Source organism: Myiozetetes cayanensis, unplaced genomic scaffold (assembly GCF_022539395.1).
Source record: "Myiozetetes cayanensis isolate MyiCay16 unplaced genomic scaffold, myiCay2020 scf5-8, whole genome shotgun sequence".
Lineage (NCBI taxonomy): Eukaryota > Metazoa > Chordata > Aves > Passeriformes > Tyrannidae > Myiozetetes > Myiozetetes cayanensis.
In genome coordinates, this window is record NW_026087742.1 from 2,561,376 (window position 1) to 2,577,355 (window position 15,980).

The 15,980-nt window shown below is 39.6% G+C and overlaps 1 protein-coding gene across 2 annotated transcripts in view; it reads left to right on the top strand.

Moving 5' to 3' along the window:
• Positions 1-15,980, top strand: part of EPHA3 (EPH receptor A3) — a 183,041-nt gene that overhangs the window by 139,360 nt on the left and 27,701 nt on the right. Inside the window, exons 7-11 of one of the 2 annotated variants that reach the window (XM_050333637.1) lie at positions 2,653-2,812; positions 4,284-4,386; positions 4,848-4,915; positions 8,622-8,747; positions 12,607-12,792. In XM_050333637.1, the coding sequence (XP_050189594.1) occupies positions 2,653-2,812; positions 4,284-4,386; positions 4,848-4,915; positions 8,622-8,747; positions 12,607-12,792 (643 nt within the window). Of the gene's footprint in view, positions 1-2,649; positions 2,813-4,283; positions 4,387-4,847; positions 4,916-8,621; positions 8,748-12,606; positions 12,793-15,980 lie in introns of both variants that reach the window. The other variant, XM_050333636.1, reaches the window with a different exon arrangement.

Sequence of the window (15,980 nt, forward strand, 5' to 3'; positions counted from 1 at the left end):
TGGCCTTTTAAGTATTATATGAAGCTGCTGGAACAAAATGGTGTATAATATAAGCACTTTCTGTGCTTATCTGAAAAAAAAAAGGACATACCAATCAGTAGTACTACCACTATAAATATAAAATGTCCTCCAAATACATGTTTTATAAAACATTATAAAATGTCGTTTGCCAATGAGACACCAACAGTAGTGGGCTTTGCTTCCCAGTAAAGTCTGGCAAACTATGCAGAAATATTCATGCTTTGTGGGTGCAAGTTCCAATTCATCATCAGAGTGTTTGATTGAGGTTCTGCCCTTGCAAAGACTGGCTCTCCTTTTTGTGTATCCCTTCTGCTCGTGGCAGCTGTAGTTTTGCTTTATCCCCGAGAAAGATAAACTCGGGCTTTTATGTGGTGTTTCACTGATTTGATTACGAGTAACATAAAAAATGACTTACGAAATATGTGTGTAAAAAGCTTCCCATAAACTGAGATACCATGACATCCTCCATACCATTGTTTTAAACGTTTATTTTCCGAGTTCCATCGAGGATTATTAACAGACAGGGCCATGACTATTTTTTCCCTTGCACATTTGTATCTGCACCAGAAAGAAATGTTTGCATTTCAGAAAAGGGGCCCGAAGCGAGATCAAAATGAATGTCCAGTCACAGCATACACAAAAGATTTTGTGTTTTAAAGACAAGATTATTATGTCTTTGAAATTAAAATAGTGGCCTACATTGAACTGAACGAGGAGATAAGGGAAGCCTGCAAATTATAATAGTAGGCCTTTGTAAGTTCAAAAAATAACTAATTTTACTCAAGCCTTTTAGCTCTTTAGAATGTCTTCCCGTAAATTTTCTCCCCTGAATTTATAACAGAAAACTTTTCAGAGAAGTCCTGGGAAACTCTGAGGAGGTCTAATGCTGATTTCCTTTTTGTTTTTAGTGTGCCAAGAAAATGACCATGGTAAATATTTTTATAGCCGTTCTTTGAAGGCTGGGTCCAGCTTGCCCTATCTGAGGTTTTGATTCTGGATGTTAACTTTTAGGGACAAGCTTAGCTGCTCTTTTTGGTTCCTGTTTTGGTTTGGGGTTTTTTTTGTTTGTTTGGCGTTTTGTTTTGTTTTGTTTTCCTTTTTTCCTTTCACTGTGATTTCTCATGTGCATAATGTTGAATATTATGTGGAGATTGGGGCAGTCTCTCTAATGATGGTGTAAATGTTTTTGTTTCTCTGTATCAAAGACTGCCAAAAACAGGGTATTTGGGCTTCTTTAGCACCAAAGTGAACATTTTCTGATATCTGTCTGCTAACTGGGAATATCCCAACTTTATTACTGTGGACAGCACTGCAGAGTAAACACACTCAAACAACTCCAGTCACCTGAACTTTACACATGAAGGTGAAAAGGCTTTGGCAATGAGTGTGTTGAGGGTTTTCCAGCCTCTGTCCTTGTGCATGGGCACTGCAGTGTTGTCAAAGTTAAAATATCAGACCCTCACAAGTTAATGCAATGCCACCAAAAAAAAAAAAATACAAAAAAAAAAGTGGGAATTAGGTGAGATTCTTTACATCCGACAGGCCTTAACTCAGTTTCTGTTTTCAAGCAGGCAGAACTCAATGGGCTCAGTGTTTTGCAGGGTGTTCAAAGGAAAAAAGGACAGCATGTGAAATCCCCACCACCTCCAGAATAAAAAAAAGCTCCAGTTGGGGAACCTAAACAATTGAGATTCTCACAGCTTCCCACATGTGTGGCTGCTGTCCAAGATTTTTTTTTCTGAGACAGTTCCAGCTGCCATATTGAAGAAGCCAAAAATGCTCTTTTGGTACAGGATGGCTTTAGTAAAATAAGCAATACCTCAGGCTCCAAATGCATGCTTAAATTTTAAGATTATGTGCTTACAGCGGGGCTGAGGCACACTTTTACGAGAATTAGCTTTTTACACAGTGTGAAGTGTATCCAAACGTACTAAATTACAAGATAGTCCTCTTCTTACTTTATATAGAAAGTCATTATGTCAGGAATAGGTGGCTATTTGGCAGAGTGTGGTTGGGAGTGTAGTCCAGCAGAGAGTTCAGGGAGTTTTTGCCCAAATGAGGATGAACACGTCGATCTTACAGCTTTTATAGCATAATAGGAAACCAGTTAAATTCACCTTTTCACTCAGCTGAGGACCCTGAGTGGAGTTTTTCTTCTGACTGTTACCAAGGTAACCACTTGTCTGGTAAATGCAAGGCAGTAAAAGCTGTATCCTACAGACATCTCTGCAGGGCCCTAAAATGTCCAAGCTGTCCTGTTACAACTTCCAGTTCGGTGCATTAGGCTAACCTGCTTTACATTTTTTTAAAATGACGTTCTTCATAATTTTCTTGTTTTATTACAGACTATGGACAAAATTATGCAAAGCCCTTTAATAAAATATCATATACTCAGCATCTCTAGTATTCAGTTTACAGCATAAGGCCATAGAAAATCTAATGGTTTAGATTTCTTGCTCAGAGGAAGCTGAAAATGAATGTTTATGCAAGCATTTGTCAGGCTATAAATATTCAAAAATATGCCAGTTCTCCCCAGCTCATTTGTGCTAATTTAGTGCCCACCACCTCTTGTTTCTGGTTTTTTTTTGTAGGGTGTGGTTTTAATATGATAATTTCTCTTTCCAAAAGCAGGAACAAGAGACAAGCTACACTATTCTGAGAGCCAAAGGCACCAACGTCACCATCAGCGGCCTCAAACCTGACACCACCTATGTCTTCCAGATCCGAGCCCGGACTGCAGCTGGATATGGGACAAACAGCCGCAAGTTTGAGTTTGAAACCAGTCCAGACTGTATGTATTTGTTCAAATGCTCCATCCTGACAGCCTGCCAGGTTGATATGAATGGCTGCTTTCACTCCTTTTCTAGTTTAGGAAATACATCTCATAATTATTTAGGATGTATCTTTCTAGGTAGTATTGCTGTATAACTTTATATTTGATCATTAAACTTGAAACATGCTATAAGGAGTAAACCACAACTATCACAGGTGGTATTGTCTTCCATTCCCTACCCTAATTCTACCTCGTGCCAGGATCGATACCTTGCTAGACCAGGGCTCTTGTTGAGAGAGGAACCTTGAGAGAAAAACAGATTCACACTGTTCCAAATTTGTGGCCTGAACCCTGTGGACTGTAAACCTGTGCTCCTGGAGAATTGATATTAAACTGGTCATTGCTCCAGTGTAATTCCTGTGTTACTGCAGGGTGCTGATGTGTCTGTGTAGCCTTGAGATGAAACACATGCACAGGCTGCCAAGGATGGTGGTTCAGTTGAGTTGCTGGTCAGGAAGTTGAGCTGTTTGGGTCCCTTCTCTCTGTCTTTGCATTTCTGGGTGGTCCTGGGTAGTTATTTAGTAGCCTGGCACTCCTTCTGCTTTAATATGTAGATAGTAACATTACTTGACTGATGACCTTATACATGTCCTTTACAAGCTTGGTTGTTGTATCAGAAAGGCTCTTAATAGAGTTCAGAGTCTTAAATGTTGCTTTCTCATCACTTGGTATTATATGGTTCATCAGACCTTCCCTTTGCTAGAAGCTGCAAGTGGCTTAATGCATCAAAAAATCAGCCTTGGCTGAGGTGCCCAGTTGCTGATACAGACTGATGATGAATAATCAGAGATTTTTTTGCTTTGTGGAAGGTCAGGCTTTCACTGAAGGCTCCTATCTGCTGCTCAGGTTTATAACACAAGTGAGGACCTATAATTCTGATACACTCTCAACCAGTTGCAGAGATGAAAAATTTATCCCCTTAGAGTTTAATGGGTTTTCACTGCAAAGTAATGTAACAAAAAAAATAAGGAAAAAAAGAAAAAAAGCAGAAATATGGAAGGTGAGAGGAGACAAGGGTGCCTATCTCAAGTCACCCGTTGGAACAACAAATTGCATAACTTTGTTCCTGTTGCCAAGCTGTAGCTGAGTGCAGTTGTAGGTCTGTAATGGGCAGAGGCAGCAATGCTGTGACTCCAAAGAGGCATGTGCAGGGCAGAAAATAGCCCTTATTTTTCCTGCAAGTGAAAATCAACAGTAGCAGAGGCGACTTTGGTACGTTGTCAAAAGTGGCCAGAGCCTTAACGTTTTCTTCCCTTGTATTTACTTGTCTGATGAAAATTTATGTAGCAGGTTAAATATCTGTCAGGAGACCAAATGCCACAGAGTGATGACTTAACCTGTCTGTTCCCCATGTACATACCAGTTGTGGTGTAATGCCTGCTGTGTGTGTGTAAGGTTATTTATACGTATTTTTGTGTTAACTTTCCAGCATTCTCCATTTCCAGTGAGAACAGCCAGGTGGTAATGATTGCCATTTCAGCAGCAGTAGCCATTATTCTGCTCACAGTTGTGGTGTACATCTTGATTGGGAGGTTAGTTTTTTTTTTGGTCTGATTTGCACATTTTCTCCCTCTTCCATTTCCCTGAGGGGCTTTGATGAGCAGGGGATGTTGGGTGCCATCCTGGTTTGCAACCTTTCCCTTTGTCCTGCTGCCCAGGAGCTCCAAATGCTGCTTCACAGTTGGTAATGAGCCCTCTGACATCAGCAGCCCCAATCAGGCAGCAGTTGTTAAAAAATGCTATAAACACATTCTTAGGCAATTGTAAAATTAAACTGTAGGGGCCAAAAAATCAACAAATCCTCTCATTAGCCAATTTCCTCAAATTCCCCGAGAACATCACATGCCCCTATAGGGCACACAGAATGTAAATATAATTAAACTCCCAAACAGGCATTTAATTGTGGAGGGAAAACATTTTATTCTGTTTCCACCTGCAGTTAACACGTAAAATTCTCTATATTACTTTTTTCTTCCCCCTCTGTTGCTTGTAGATTCTGTGGATACAAGAAGTCCAAACATGGCACTGATGAGAAAAGACTGCATTTTGGGAATGGCCACTGTAAGTTGCTGAAGCCTTTTAATGCCTCCAGATCTGTTGAATTCATCCCCTAGATAACTGGTGTTTTTAATTTATGTGCTGTGCATCACTGAAGTGCAGAGTGTAACTGCAGCTTCCTCTTTACCAGGTGCATAAGGTCTAAGAAATACTTTTTTTCCCCCCCTCAGAACAAAATGTAAAATCGATTTAAAACTGTCTTGACCACTGAAGGGACTGTGAAAATTGTTTGCTGGACGAAGTTGACCCACTAATAATTTAGTTTGGAATTATTCTAAACATATGGAGTGATACAGAGTAGTTTCTTAAATAAGGAATAACTGCTAAGCGAGTGTCTCAAATTAATGGGATTTTTTTAAATCCAGCTCTGTTTACAAACATGTTTTGTTCAAGTCCTGATTCCCCACTGGCAAGAATGAATATATCTGTGCTTTTGTTGGGTCTCTTCCAGGACTAAAAGAGCCTTTCCACTGACTTATATTGTCATTGCACTGACAAAAATTGGATGAAACCTGTTCAAAAGCCAAACCCAAAGCCTATCTGGTTTTGGTGTTTCTGTACCTATTTTTAATAAAACTAAATGGAACTTCTAATTCATGGCTGCTCTGGGTCATTCAGCAATGCCCTGTGAAAGGAAAAGTGTGGAGCAACATCACATCCAGGAGGTGCTCAGGGGAAGAGGCTCCATCCATACACTCTTTCAAATAGAAATAAATTGGTTTTGGAGCAGGAGAAGCTGAGGGGAAAATAAGTTGGTAGCTTAATTCCTGATCAGGAGCAAGGAGGAGTTTCTTAGGGTTTTTTAATGGCTGCATTTTGGATTTTTTTCGTCTTTACAGGCAAAGATAACGCCCTTCATAGACACCAAGACCAAGAAATTCCTGGTTTGGGTGTCTGATGAGCATGGGTTTAATAAGGAGAAGTAGTTTGTCTTTGAAACAGTTTCAGCTCCAGATGAATGTCCTGCTAAACCACATAAACTACGTTGAACTCTATATTTCCATTGCTTAGCACGTTGTAGGGTGAATGTACTCGAGTGGTGCCTCCTCACCCAATATAATTGAATCAACATTTTAACGAGGGATTTACCTGCAGCAGCTGGAAATAAGAACTGCTTCCTTCCTAACCCTCGTGGCAATGGCATGACTGTTCTCTGACTGTTCAGGTTATCATTGCTGTGAGTTTGGAGCCCATCCTTATCTCCAGAGAACCCTGACCATGAATATCCACGTGTGTCTCCTTCCCCAGCACTGTCAGGGGAGTTTGCTTCATGCAGCCCAACCATTCTCAAAAAAAAAAATCTATAGGGTTACATGTGGCCCCATAGAATTAATGCTTCATCATCCAAATTTAATGAGGTTATAAAATAAAAGCAGCCAGTAAAATAAGTGTCACGGACAAATAACAGGTCAGAATTTGCTCTCTTTCCTCCCACACAATGGAAAGTTGCAATCACTATTCTTAAACATGTCAGTGCTGTTAAATTCCTGTGGATTAAATTGCTTTTAATTTGGTTTTAGATATTTATGTACTGTTTTCTGAGCAGTGCCATGCTGATTCACTGTGTAGTAAGAACAGAGCCAGTTATGGACCTGGTATTTCTCTCAGAAATTCTTGAAAATTATTTATTATAGCCCTTGCAGATATTTATCTGTTAGAATTCGTGTGTGTGTACGTGTGTGGCTGTTGTAGCTTTAATCTACCAAATTGCAGTCTCTCCCAAAGAATAAGAAAATTACTCCTATGAGCTAAAAGAGGATAAAGGAACTTCCATGGCTGTCGTAAACTTTCAGCATCTTAAATACAGCAGCTGGTTTATTTCAGCCAGTTTATCCTGAATTACTTTTAAAAAGGCTCCAGCCATGAACTATTCCCCGCAGCCTTATTACAAATCCTATAATATCACTTCAAAGGAACAAAAACGTTTCACCTCCTCAGATCCTTTCCCTTTGCCTTCTTTGGCTGGGCCCTTTTTATTTTTTTCGCTACCTTTAGGGCAATTCGTGCTGTTAAAATGAAAATGTAAATTATTATGTTTGCGCAGAATGAGCTGTAAAGTAGTAGAGCTTAACACATGTGCACGTGTTTATTATCTGTATTTCATGACAGAACCCAGTTACTATGCAGCCTGCCCTTAATTATTAGCGTGGAGGGATTATTCTCCTTGCAGTCACCATCACCTGATCTCGGGGAACCTCTGGGGTCAGCACTGAAAACCTGAAGCCAAAAACCCCACGGTGCAGGCTTTTAATTGTTATTTTTACTGAGGGGTTATGAGGGAGCCTGTAATGTACATTCAGTGTGGAAGGAAAGGAGCATTTACAAGATCTTTAACCAACAGCAATATACAGCCAATTAGTTTTTGTTTTACTTGCAAGTAATTCTGTAATCATCAGGCTCTTGAAGGAAACACGGTCGGCATTTAAGGCCGTGCACACCCAGCCCTGGTGTGCTGGTTCAGAACATGGCTCTTACTTTGCACTGTTTGCAAGGCAATTAGCCTGGGAACTCAGTTTTATAATTTCTTTGTCAGTTCTGAGGCCGATAAATCTCCATAAAATTGATTTTTTTTTTCCCCCATCTGTGTAATCCCAGCAAAAAAGATTAAACTGTTCTAGGAGGAAGGTTTTAACTGTTTTAGGAGGAAGGTTTTAACTGTTCTAGGAGGAAGGTTTTAACTGTTCTAGGAGGAAGGTTTTAACTGTTCTAGCTGTCAAAATTGATGCAGTACCATAATGCCAAGCTGGAAAGGATACTCCTGAGTGGTTTAAAGCAGTGTTTATAAGAAGAGTTAATATCCTTTACGAGACCAACTGGTATAGCTAGGAAAAGCCAGAATACAGGTCCAGGAATGTAGGTTTTGTGTCAGAAGCAGAAAACTTCAAGCTGGTTATCTCACTTTTTGAACATAAAGTATATTTCTGTTATAAAATGAATGCAGAGGCAGGCCCACAAGGGCACTGGGTCCAAACACAAGCAGTGCTGTGAGCCAGGAAGAGGGAACGAGGTTGTGTTTTCAGCATCTTTGCTGGAGGCAAAGGTTGGGAATGGTCTCTTCCTCTCTAGTCCTACTGGAGGAAGAGATGTGGAGAGCTTGAAACTACCCTTAAAACGATTCTTGCTCTGGGCAAACAAACAATCCCTGGCCAGGAAACTGTAGAGAACAAAATAATAACATGGATGTTTGGGCGACTGAGGACTAAGAACCAGTTTTTATTAAGAAACAACTCTCTGACATCCTTACATGTACTGGCAGATGGATTGAGTCGGGGGTGCTTTTTTTTTCCATGTTTCATGGTTTTAGTTTCTTTTTTTGTTGGAGGACTTGGAAAGAAAACGTTTGAGTTAATGGGCTCTTCTTCATGCAGTCTCAAGAACTTTTCAGGTTGGCTGTAGCAACACATTTTGTTCCTTGCCTCCTTGTCATTACTTTGAAAAGGACAATATAAGGCAGCATCTAAATGTAGCAACATGGGAGGGGTGAGGAGTATTTTAATATTTAAAAAGCAGTTAAATACAACAAGAGCAGATTGCTTTAGTGTCTCTGGGTTTACTCTGTATCGAGATTCCTGAAGACCCATAAAAAGCAGTCTGAGTTGAAGAATACCTTTTTCTCCTATTGACTGGGTTTCTATTGTCTCATGAGCTTTCTTTAGAAGGATTAATTAAGTCTAAGCAACTTTTTCTCTCTGAATTTGTTTTTCCACAGTAAAACTCCCAGGCCTGAGAACTTATGTAGATCCGCATACATATGAGGATCCCAACCAAGCTGTGCATGAATTTGCCAAGGAACTGGATGCTTCTAATATATCCATTGATAAAGTAGTTGGAGCAGGTAATGACCACCAGATATACTGAACTAAAGATACTTTTTTTGCTGCATATACTGTTTTAAATCTTTGGGTTTATACTTGTGACTGAAAAGAAAATGTTCTAAAGTCTTCAAATTAGCGGGTCCTATTTACAGCTGGTTTCAGTGCATGTGAGAAGTTAAAGGCACACAGTTCTATTTTTCTTTTTTCTTTCCTCAAAGAAAGCAAGATAGCAAGGCAGTTTTTCAAAGGACACCAAGACCACACTTGGATGCAGCGCTGTTGAGAGCGAAAAAGATTGTTCAGCTTCACTTCCATGCTTCTCTTTAAAATCTGTCAGCAAAGAACAGAAAATGTGCTTTGTGAAGATGTTTTCCTTTTTTTTTTCCCCTTAAAAGGACTGTTGACTATTATGCCTTGAGTGAAACCACAAACTCATTTCATACCAGTCACCAAGAATCCATCACGCTGCAGTCACCTTTGGTCATTGGATTGATTTTGGTCACCGCTTCGCATTTGAATTATTGATTTAGGAAGAGGGGATTGTCTGTCTGATAACTGATTTGTCTGAGCCACACAGATGCCACGGATTGTTGGGTTTACAGAAAACAAACTGGTGAAATGAGCAGATTTTGTAAGAGAGGAGCCAGATTACAGAAAGTGTCATTACACCGAGTCTTGTGTTGCAATGCAATGTAATAGTTCCTGATAGGCTGTGTGAAGTGGCAGATTGTCTCATTAAGTCAGAAGATCGTGAAGTGGTAGCTTTCCTGCTACATTAAAGCATTTGTGGGAAGTGCTGTTGATTTTTAACCCAGTTCTTTTATTATTGAATTTTTTGTTTCTCTCCAAGTATATGATTTGAATCATGAGATGTGAGAGAGGCAGGCTGACAGTGCAGAGCAAAAGACTTTCAGTTAGAAAAATGTAGAACCCCACTACTGTACTCAGTGCATCTCCTGAACCACTCAGCAAGGAAAAGAATTGGTGTCTATCCTCTCTTACTGAAGCTACTCAACTGTTTGTAGTTTGAAGTTAAGTTATTGTCTGGAAAGATTGAATTTTTGTTCCTTGCTGGTTTTAATTTTGCCCCACAAGAGTGCACTGTTCTCCACCATCTTCAGTCAAGGCAGCAAAGCTCTGCTTACTGCAGATAATAGAGAATTAGTGTAAGGATAGAGAAGGAGGTTATTGTAAAGTTAAGTCCAGGAACAGAGTCTTTCCTTGCAGGACTTTCAGAGCCTTTGTTCACAAATGTAAGCTTTCTAAATTTGGGCTGTGTGTAGTATATGAACCTAGAAAACAGGTTGCTAAGAATCATGTGTTACAGTTCAGTTGTTCTGATCTATTTTTAAACAAGATAGATATTAGAATAAGAAGAAAACCAAAATTTGCCACATATGGCCTCTGTAAATGGAGGAAGAGTTTTCTGAGAAGCTTCATAAAAGGAATATGTCCTAAAGGAGTCAGGTGTTTTAAAAGCAAGTCTCTTTGCTCCATTCCAGTGAAAACAACAGAAAAGTCTGAGTTGGGAGGGACCCACAAGGATCATCAAGTCCAAATCCTAATTGAATGGCCATGGGGGGGTTGAGCCTGGCATTATTATCACCGTGCTGTAACCACCTGAGTGACAGAGGGTTTCTGTAGGTCTTCCACATTGAAGCTACACGGACTCAAGATGTAATAATGCCATTTTTTGGGCCCCATAACTCAGATTCATGTAGCCTGAAGTGCATATGGCATTCTAGTTAGCATTTCCTGTTAGCAGTTGGTAGAGGTGCCAACAGGAAGAGGCAGGCAGGGAAGAGCAGATGAAAATCAGGGAGGAACAGATGAAAATCAGGCTGTAGAGTGCCGGGAGCTTCCAAAATGAGTTTGTTCCTTCACACTGCTGTCACACTCAGCTCGTGGTAGCTTTTACACTCAGACTGAGTTGGCTCTGAGGCAGCTTCTTCAGGAACACTTCTTGCCTCCCCCAAAAAACAGAAAGGCATTTCCTGCCTCTTGCTTGAGTCAATGCCTTGTTTGAGCGAACGACTTGGTCTTTTCCCTGCCCTTGTCCTTTGCAACACAAGTGTGAATGAAATCATAAAAAAAGGACAGTGATTTGAGAAGAAGGGGTTCATTTAACTGCGTTGGAGCGTGACGTAAGGAATGAGACCTTCAAGTCAGGCGAGTAATCTTGATATTCAGAAGTATCTTGATATTCAGAAGTATTTTCCAAGTGGTTTTCCCAGCTTTAGCAAGAAGTCTCTGAGAATAGAGGGCAGCTTACATAGCTTTGAAAACACACACAAGTGCAGTCAGGAAATACTCTTGTCCAAAAGGACCTCAAGAAAAACTCGAGGGATTTTAATGGGAGCCTAAACATAAGAAAGTTGAGGTCAGGAGCCACTTTTTCAGATTTTTCTTTCCAGTAATTTTTTTTAAATAACTCACTTGTTTTTATGGATTCAGTTCAGCAAATCACTTAAGGAGTTTAAATCCGATTGGACTGTAAGAGAATACTACAGAAAGCACTTTCTCAGTTTGGGGTAGGTTTAAAGATGTACTTTGCTGAACAAGGAAGCAAGCATTTGCTTTTCTTTCCAAGCTGAAATATACTTGTAGCATAACATCTTGCTGATCAAAGTATTTCAATAATTTAGGGACTACCTGTCCATGAATGTATTGGGAAAGTTTGCAATGCCTCAGCGAGGATTAAGAGCATCCCTGATGTTCAGGAGGTTTGTGAAACATTCAGCTTTGATGCCTCCCCAACGCTGAGAGTGCTCTGTGCACAGCAGTACAAGCAGGATTTAAAACACAGCAAAAAGGAAAGGGAGCAGCTGATTTCAGAGTCCTCCTTTACTGGTCCCCTAAATGCACAGCAAATGCCATTCACTGATGTACTAAGTAGCCCATTTAAAAAGAAATTAGGGTCTCCTGAAGAGATATCTTTATATCATGAACAGCGCTCCTAAACAATACCTATTTACCTTCCACATGTAAATAAACACATCATTCTGCAGGGCAGGTTTATGTTTGTGTGTGTAGCATAATTAAAAATAAACACCTCAGGAAGGCATTGCATGAAAAGCCATCACCCTCATCTCTTAAAATCAGGGCTTAGAAAGGGTCTAACTTTTTTTTCTTGGAGCATCTTGTAACCTTGAAATACTTGGGGCATCTGATTAATCACTCAAGTTCTAAACTGTTCAGCCATGGCTAAATGGGTTTAACTTTTCCTTCACAAAAGTTAGACCACTATCAGATATACAATTCTGGTTTTAAATGAAGGATTGATTGCTGGACTGCTTGCTGAAATTATGCATATTTTCTCCATTGACAGTAACTGAACAATAGTTTTAAAAGCTTAGCTTTTTGGACCATTAAAACATCAAGAAAATGGACTATGAAACTGGACCCTATAAGCTTTATTTCAATCCTTTTTTCCCCCCCTTCCTTCTGTTTTCAAGATGTTCTTTGGTCTTCCTTTTTGGGGGAGCTCTGACAGTGCTGGGCTGGAGTTGGTATTTGAACTGAAGCAGCATTTACTCTTGATAAAGTGTGCTAGTATACTAATCATTCTGGCTTGCAGAAGTTAAATAACTTGGAACTGTACTGTCACTGTTTGGTAGAAATGCACAGTTTAGTGTTCACAAGAATGTACAACCATTCTGCCATTCTGATACTTCTTGATCAGTTAAATCTCCTGCTGCTGTCTCAAAGTGCATCAACAGAAGCACAAGGGGAATTTTCTGAGCTCATTTATGCATTCCTCTGCTCAGTAAACACCACTTTTTAGGGGCTTTTCCTGAAGGCTAAGTCTCCATTCTTAAATCCCTGTGAAATAACTACATTTCAGCTTTTGTCTCTTTCCTGCTCTTTTTTTTTTTCCAGGGGAATTTGGAGAAGTGTGCAGTGGACGCCTAAAGCTGCCTTCTAAAAAGGAAATTTCAGTGGCTATCAAAACCCTGAAAGTGGGCTACACAGAGAAGCAGAGGAGGGACTTCCTGGGGGAAGCAAGTATCATGGGACAGTTTGACCACCCCAACATCATCCGGCTAGAAGGAGTCGTCACTAAAAGTAAGATACGACAGGGACATCTGTTTGGCACGGGAAGTGTCATGTCCTGTCATTTGCTGATCATTCAAAGGAAAAAAACCCGGAGAAACACCCTAAATCATTCATGTCTATGCTCTGCAAACCCCTCCAGAAATGTTTTATGTTATGACCATGCCAGTGCGTACCAAACATCCTGTAAAAGAGATAACAGCAGGAACACACAGCTTGTCTTTTGCAATGTACATTGTGTTTCCTCAGGAGCAGGAAAAAACAAATTACCCATGTGAAACCCACACTGATGGATCCAATGAGGAGTGGGGTTCGAGGCAATTGCCCACAGAGCAGCTGCACAAACCTGCACTGTCTTGCTGCTCTCAGGCTGCTGAGAACTTAGAAAAGAATTTAGAGCTTACCCCGGCTTGGTGAGCTGGGGAAAATTGGGCAATAAAAGCAGTGTGCTTGAAAAAAAAAAAAATATAGCCAAGGTGGAGGAAAAAGGATCATTTCTGAAGAGCACAGAAACTCAATAATAAATTGACAGGTTTAATAAACTCCAAAGCTACAAATGGGTACAAAGCAACTAAGAGGCTCTGGCTGATAATCTGGCAAGAGTTGTGGAGTCTGATGTGTTAAGGTTTCCTGAGTGCATTGAAGATCTCTGTTCTGCTCTCAGCTGTATCATTAGGTTTGTCATTAGCAGCAATTAATGAACAGCCTACCTGGGTGCAACAACTGGTACCAGTAAATTATTAAATGATTCCAAACCTTTCTCCTACGTGGTTTTCATGCAGAAGAAGAACTCCATGTGATATTCAATCTATACCAGTATTAGGCTTTTTAAAGATCTTGATGCTCCAGAATTTAGACATCCTAGTGAAAATCTAAAAAAAAGAAGTCCTAGGGCTTTAAGCTGTCAGCAGTAATATTGATTTTTATTTCTGTGATTATATAGATATGTTTACTTACAGGCATTTTCTAAATACGCCTTTGGGTTTTTGTTATGGGTTTGGTTGTTTTGGTTTTTTTAATTGCTTGGTTCGAGGTTTCACAAACATAGATATGAAAGAATTTCAAAGCCTACTGCAACAAAGTATATAAAATAAAAACCCCACCAGTTTATGTCTGAAAACAGTTAGTGACAGGTATGTAAAACCCTATATGTTATGAAGATACATAATTATTATTATTATTATAATTTATCTAGGTGTGATTCATGAAAGTCTATTTCCCTGATTTAAATAAAAAAGAATTTATTTTTTATCTTAGGTCTCACAGCCCTGTTAGGAAAGGGCTGCCAGGTCTGCCTGTGTAAATGAAGGTTATCTCCTGCTTTGTAATGAATGACACACTCTTTGTACAGCCAGAATAAGATTTGCAGTCACGAAATCACTTGAAACACCAGCATCACTCTGTACACAGCTGAGCTAAAAATCTATTTTGTTACATTTTTGTATTCCTGGAGCACTTGAGAAAATAATTTAACTGCTGTCCATGCAGGAATTCGTGCACTGCTCTCGAATGTGCATTACTAATTCCGTCTGTATTCTGTATAAGTGACTGTGAGTAAGTTTGCTGCTCAACTGTCTTCACAGCAGGGTCCTGTCTGCTTGGGGGGGTCAGGAGTGCCAGCTGCCTGTCACACCTCTGTGGGGACAGCAAGCTCTGAATATTCCCAAATTGAGTCAATAAAAGCCTCAGGGATACACCACCCTCTCCGGACAGCTTCAGTGCAGGAGTTGAGAAATCTGCTCTGGAGCTCTTTGTCTCCATTTTGCTGCAAGTAAAGTTAATAATTTAATTTCTTTAACGTTCTGTGAGGTGATAGGAGGACAAGAAACTTGTGGGGTTTGAATTTGGGTTGGTTTGGTTTTTTAAACAAACCAATATACTCTATTAGCAAGTTAACGAGTGTTCATATTTTTTACTAATAGCTATTAAGTCACACCTAAAAGGCATTAGCACTCAGTAGAGAGCTTGTGGAGTATTTGATGGTTCACTCTCAGCACAGGTTATGCACGATAAACAGGAGATATGACCTTTTATTCATTAACCAAATTTTGCTTGACAGGTGACCCTTAGTAATTCTTTTATTTTTCACACTAAACAGATTATCTGAAGCAACTCCCAATAACTGTAATTGTCACAATCCCCCTAACAGGCCCATTTTGGTACGAGAAGTCCTTTGCTCCAGTGCAGAGTTGTTCCCCTCCTTCTCATGGATTTCTGTTCTATATATTCCTGCTGCTTCCCTGTAATAATTTGAAAGCCATATCTTCTTACTCTAATTTAAATCCTCTGATAAGTCTCATAACATTGACTTCATACAGAAACCAGACAATTGTTTCCTGGTTCTGAGGTACGTGGATTTATCCTGGAAAGCTTTGGAGAACCCCACTGGAAAGGTCCAGCAGCCTGTTCTGGGTGTTACCAGAAATCCCTTTGGGGTAACATTACACACAGACTGCAAGTTAGGGACTTCTGCCTGAACTATGCATTTCTTGCTAACAAGATAAAGCACAAATAGATTTATTGATTGATTGATTGATTGATTTATTAGCTTTTACATTGTTAGATTTTTTTATCTGTACCATCTCCTTCATAATTCAAGAATAATGTTTTGGTGGAGAATTTCCTACTAGTTAATTGATGACTGTCAATTACTCATTAGTGGGATTCCATCAGATATGAAATATCTGTCCTGTGTCATATGCAAATGATACAACATGTGTACACCACAGAAAGTAGATATTTAAACCTATTAAACCATGCAAAGAGGACAAAGGGTTGTCTTCTCTTTATAATAAGCTTATTCTTTGAAATTACTGTTTCTCTTTTAAGTGTTTCCATGTGTAGAACTTGTATTTTTGAAAAACTAACAAAAAAAAAAGAGTTGTTACCTTTTACTTTGCTTTGTTAGTGACTTTTCTGTTTTTAGTTAAACTGGATACCTCTTTCAAGCATCATGCTGTTCAGTTTTAGGAGCTAAAATTTCACCATGACTGCTATACTAATGTGCAAACCTTCATCATACTTTTATGGTCAGGTGCCTTCCTGTATTATATGTGAAATAATAATTCATCTCCTTAAATGACTTCATGCCCTCACCCACCTCTCCCTCTCTCCCACAAAGAGAAAACAAACAAAGCTTTAGAAAATATTATGAAATAATAAAATCCACATGATGGTAAAATATTAGCAGGGCAGTGACC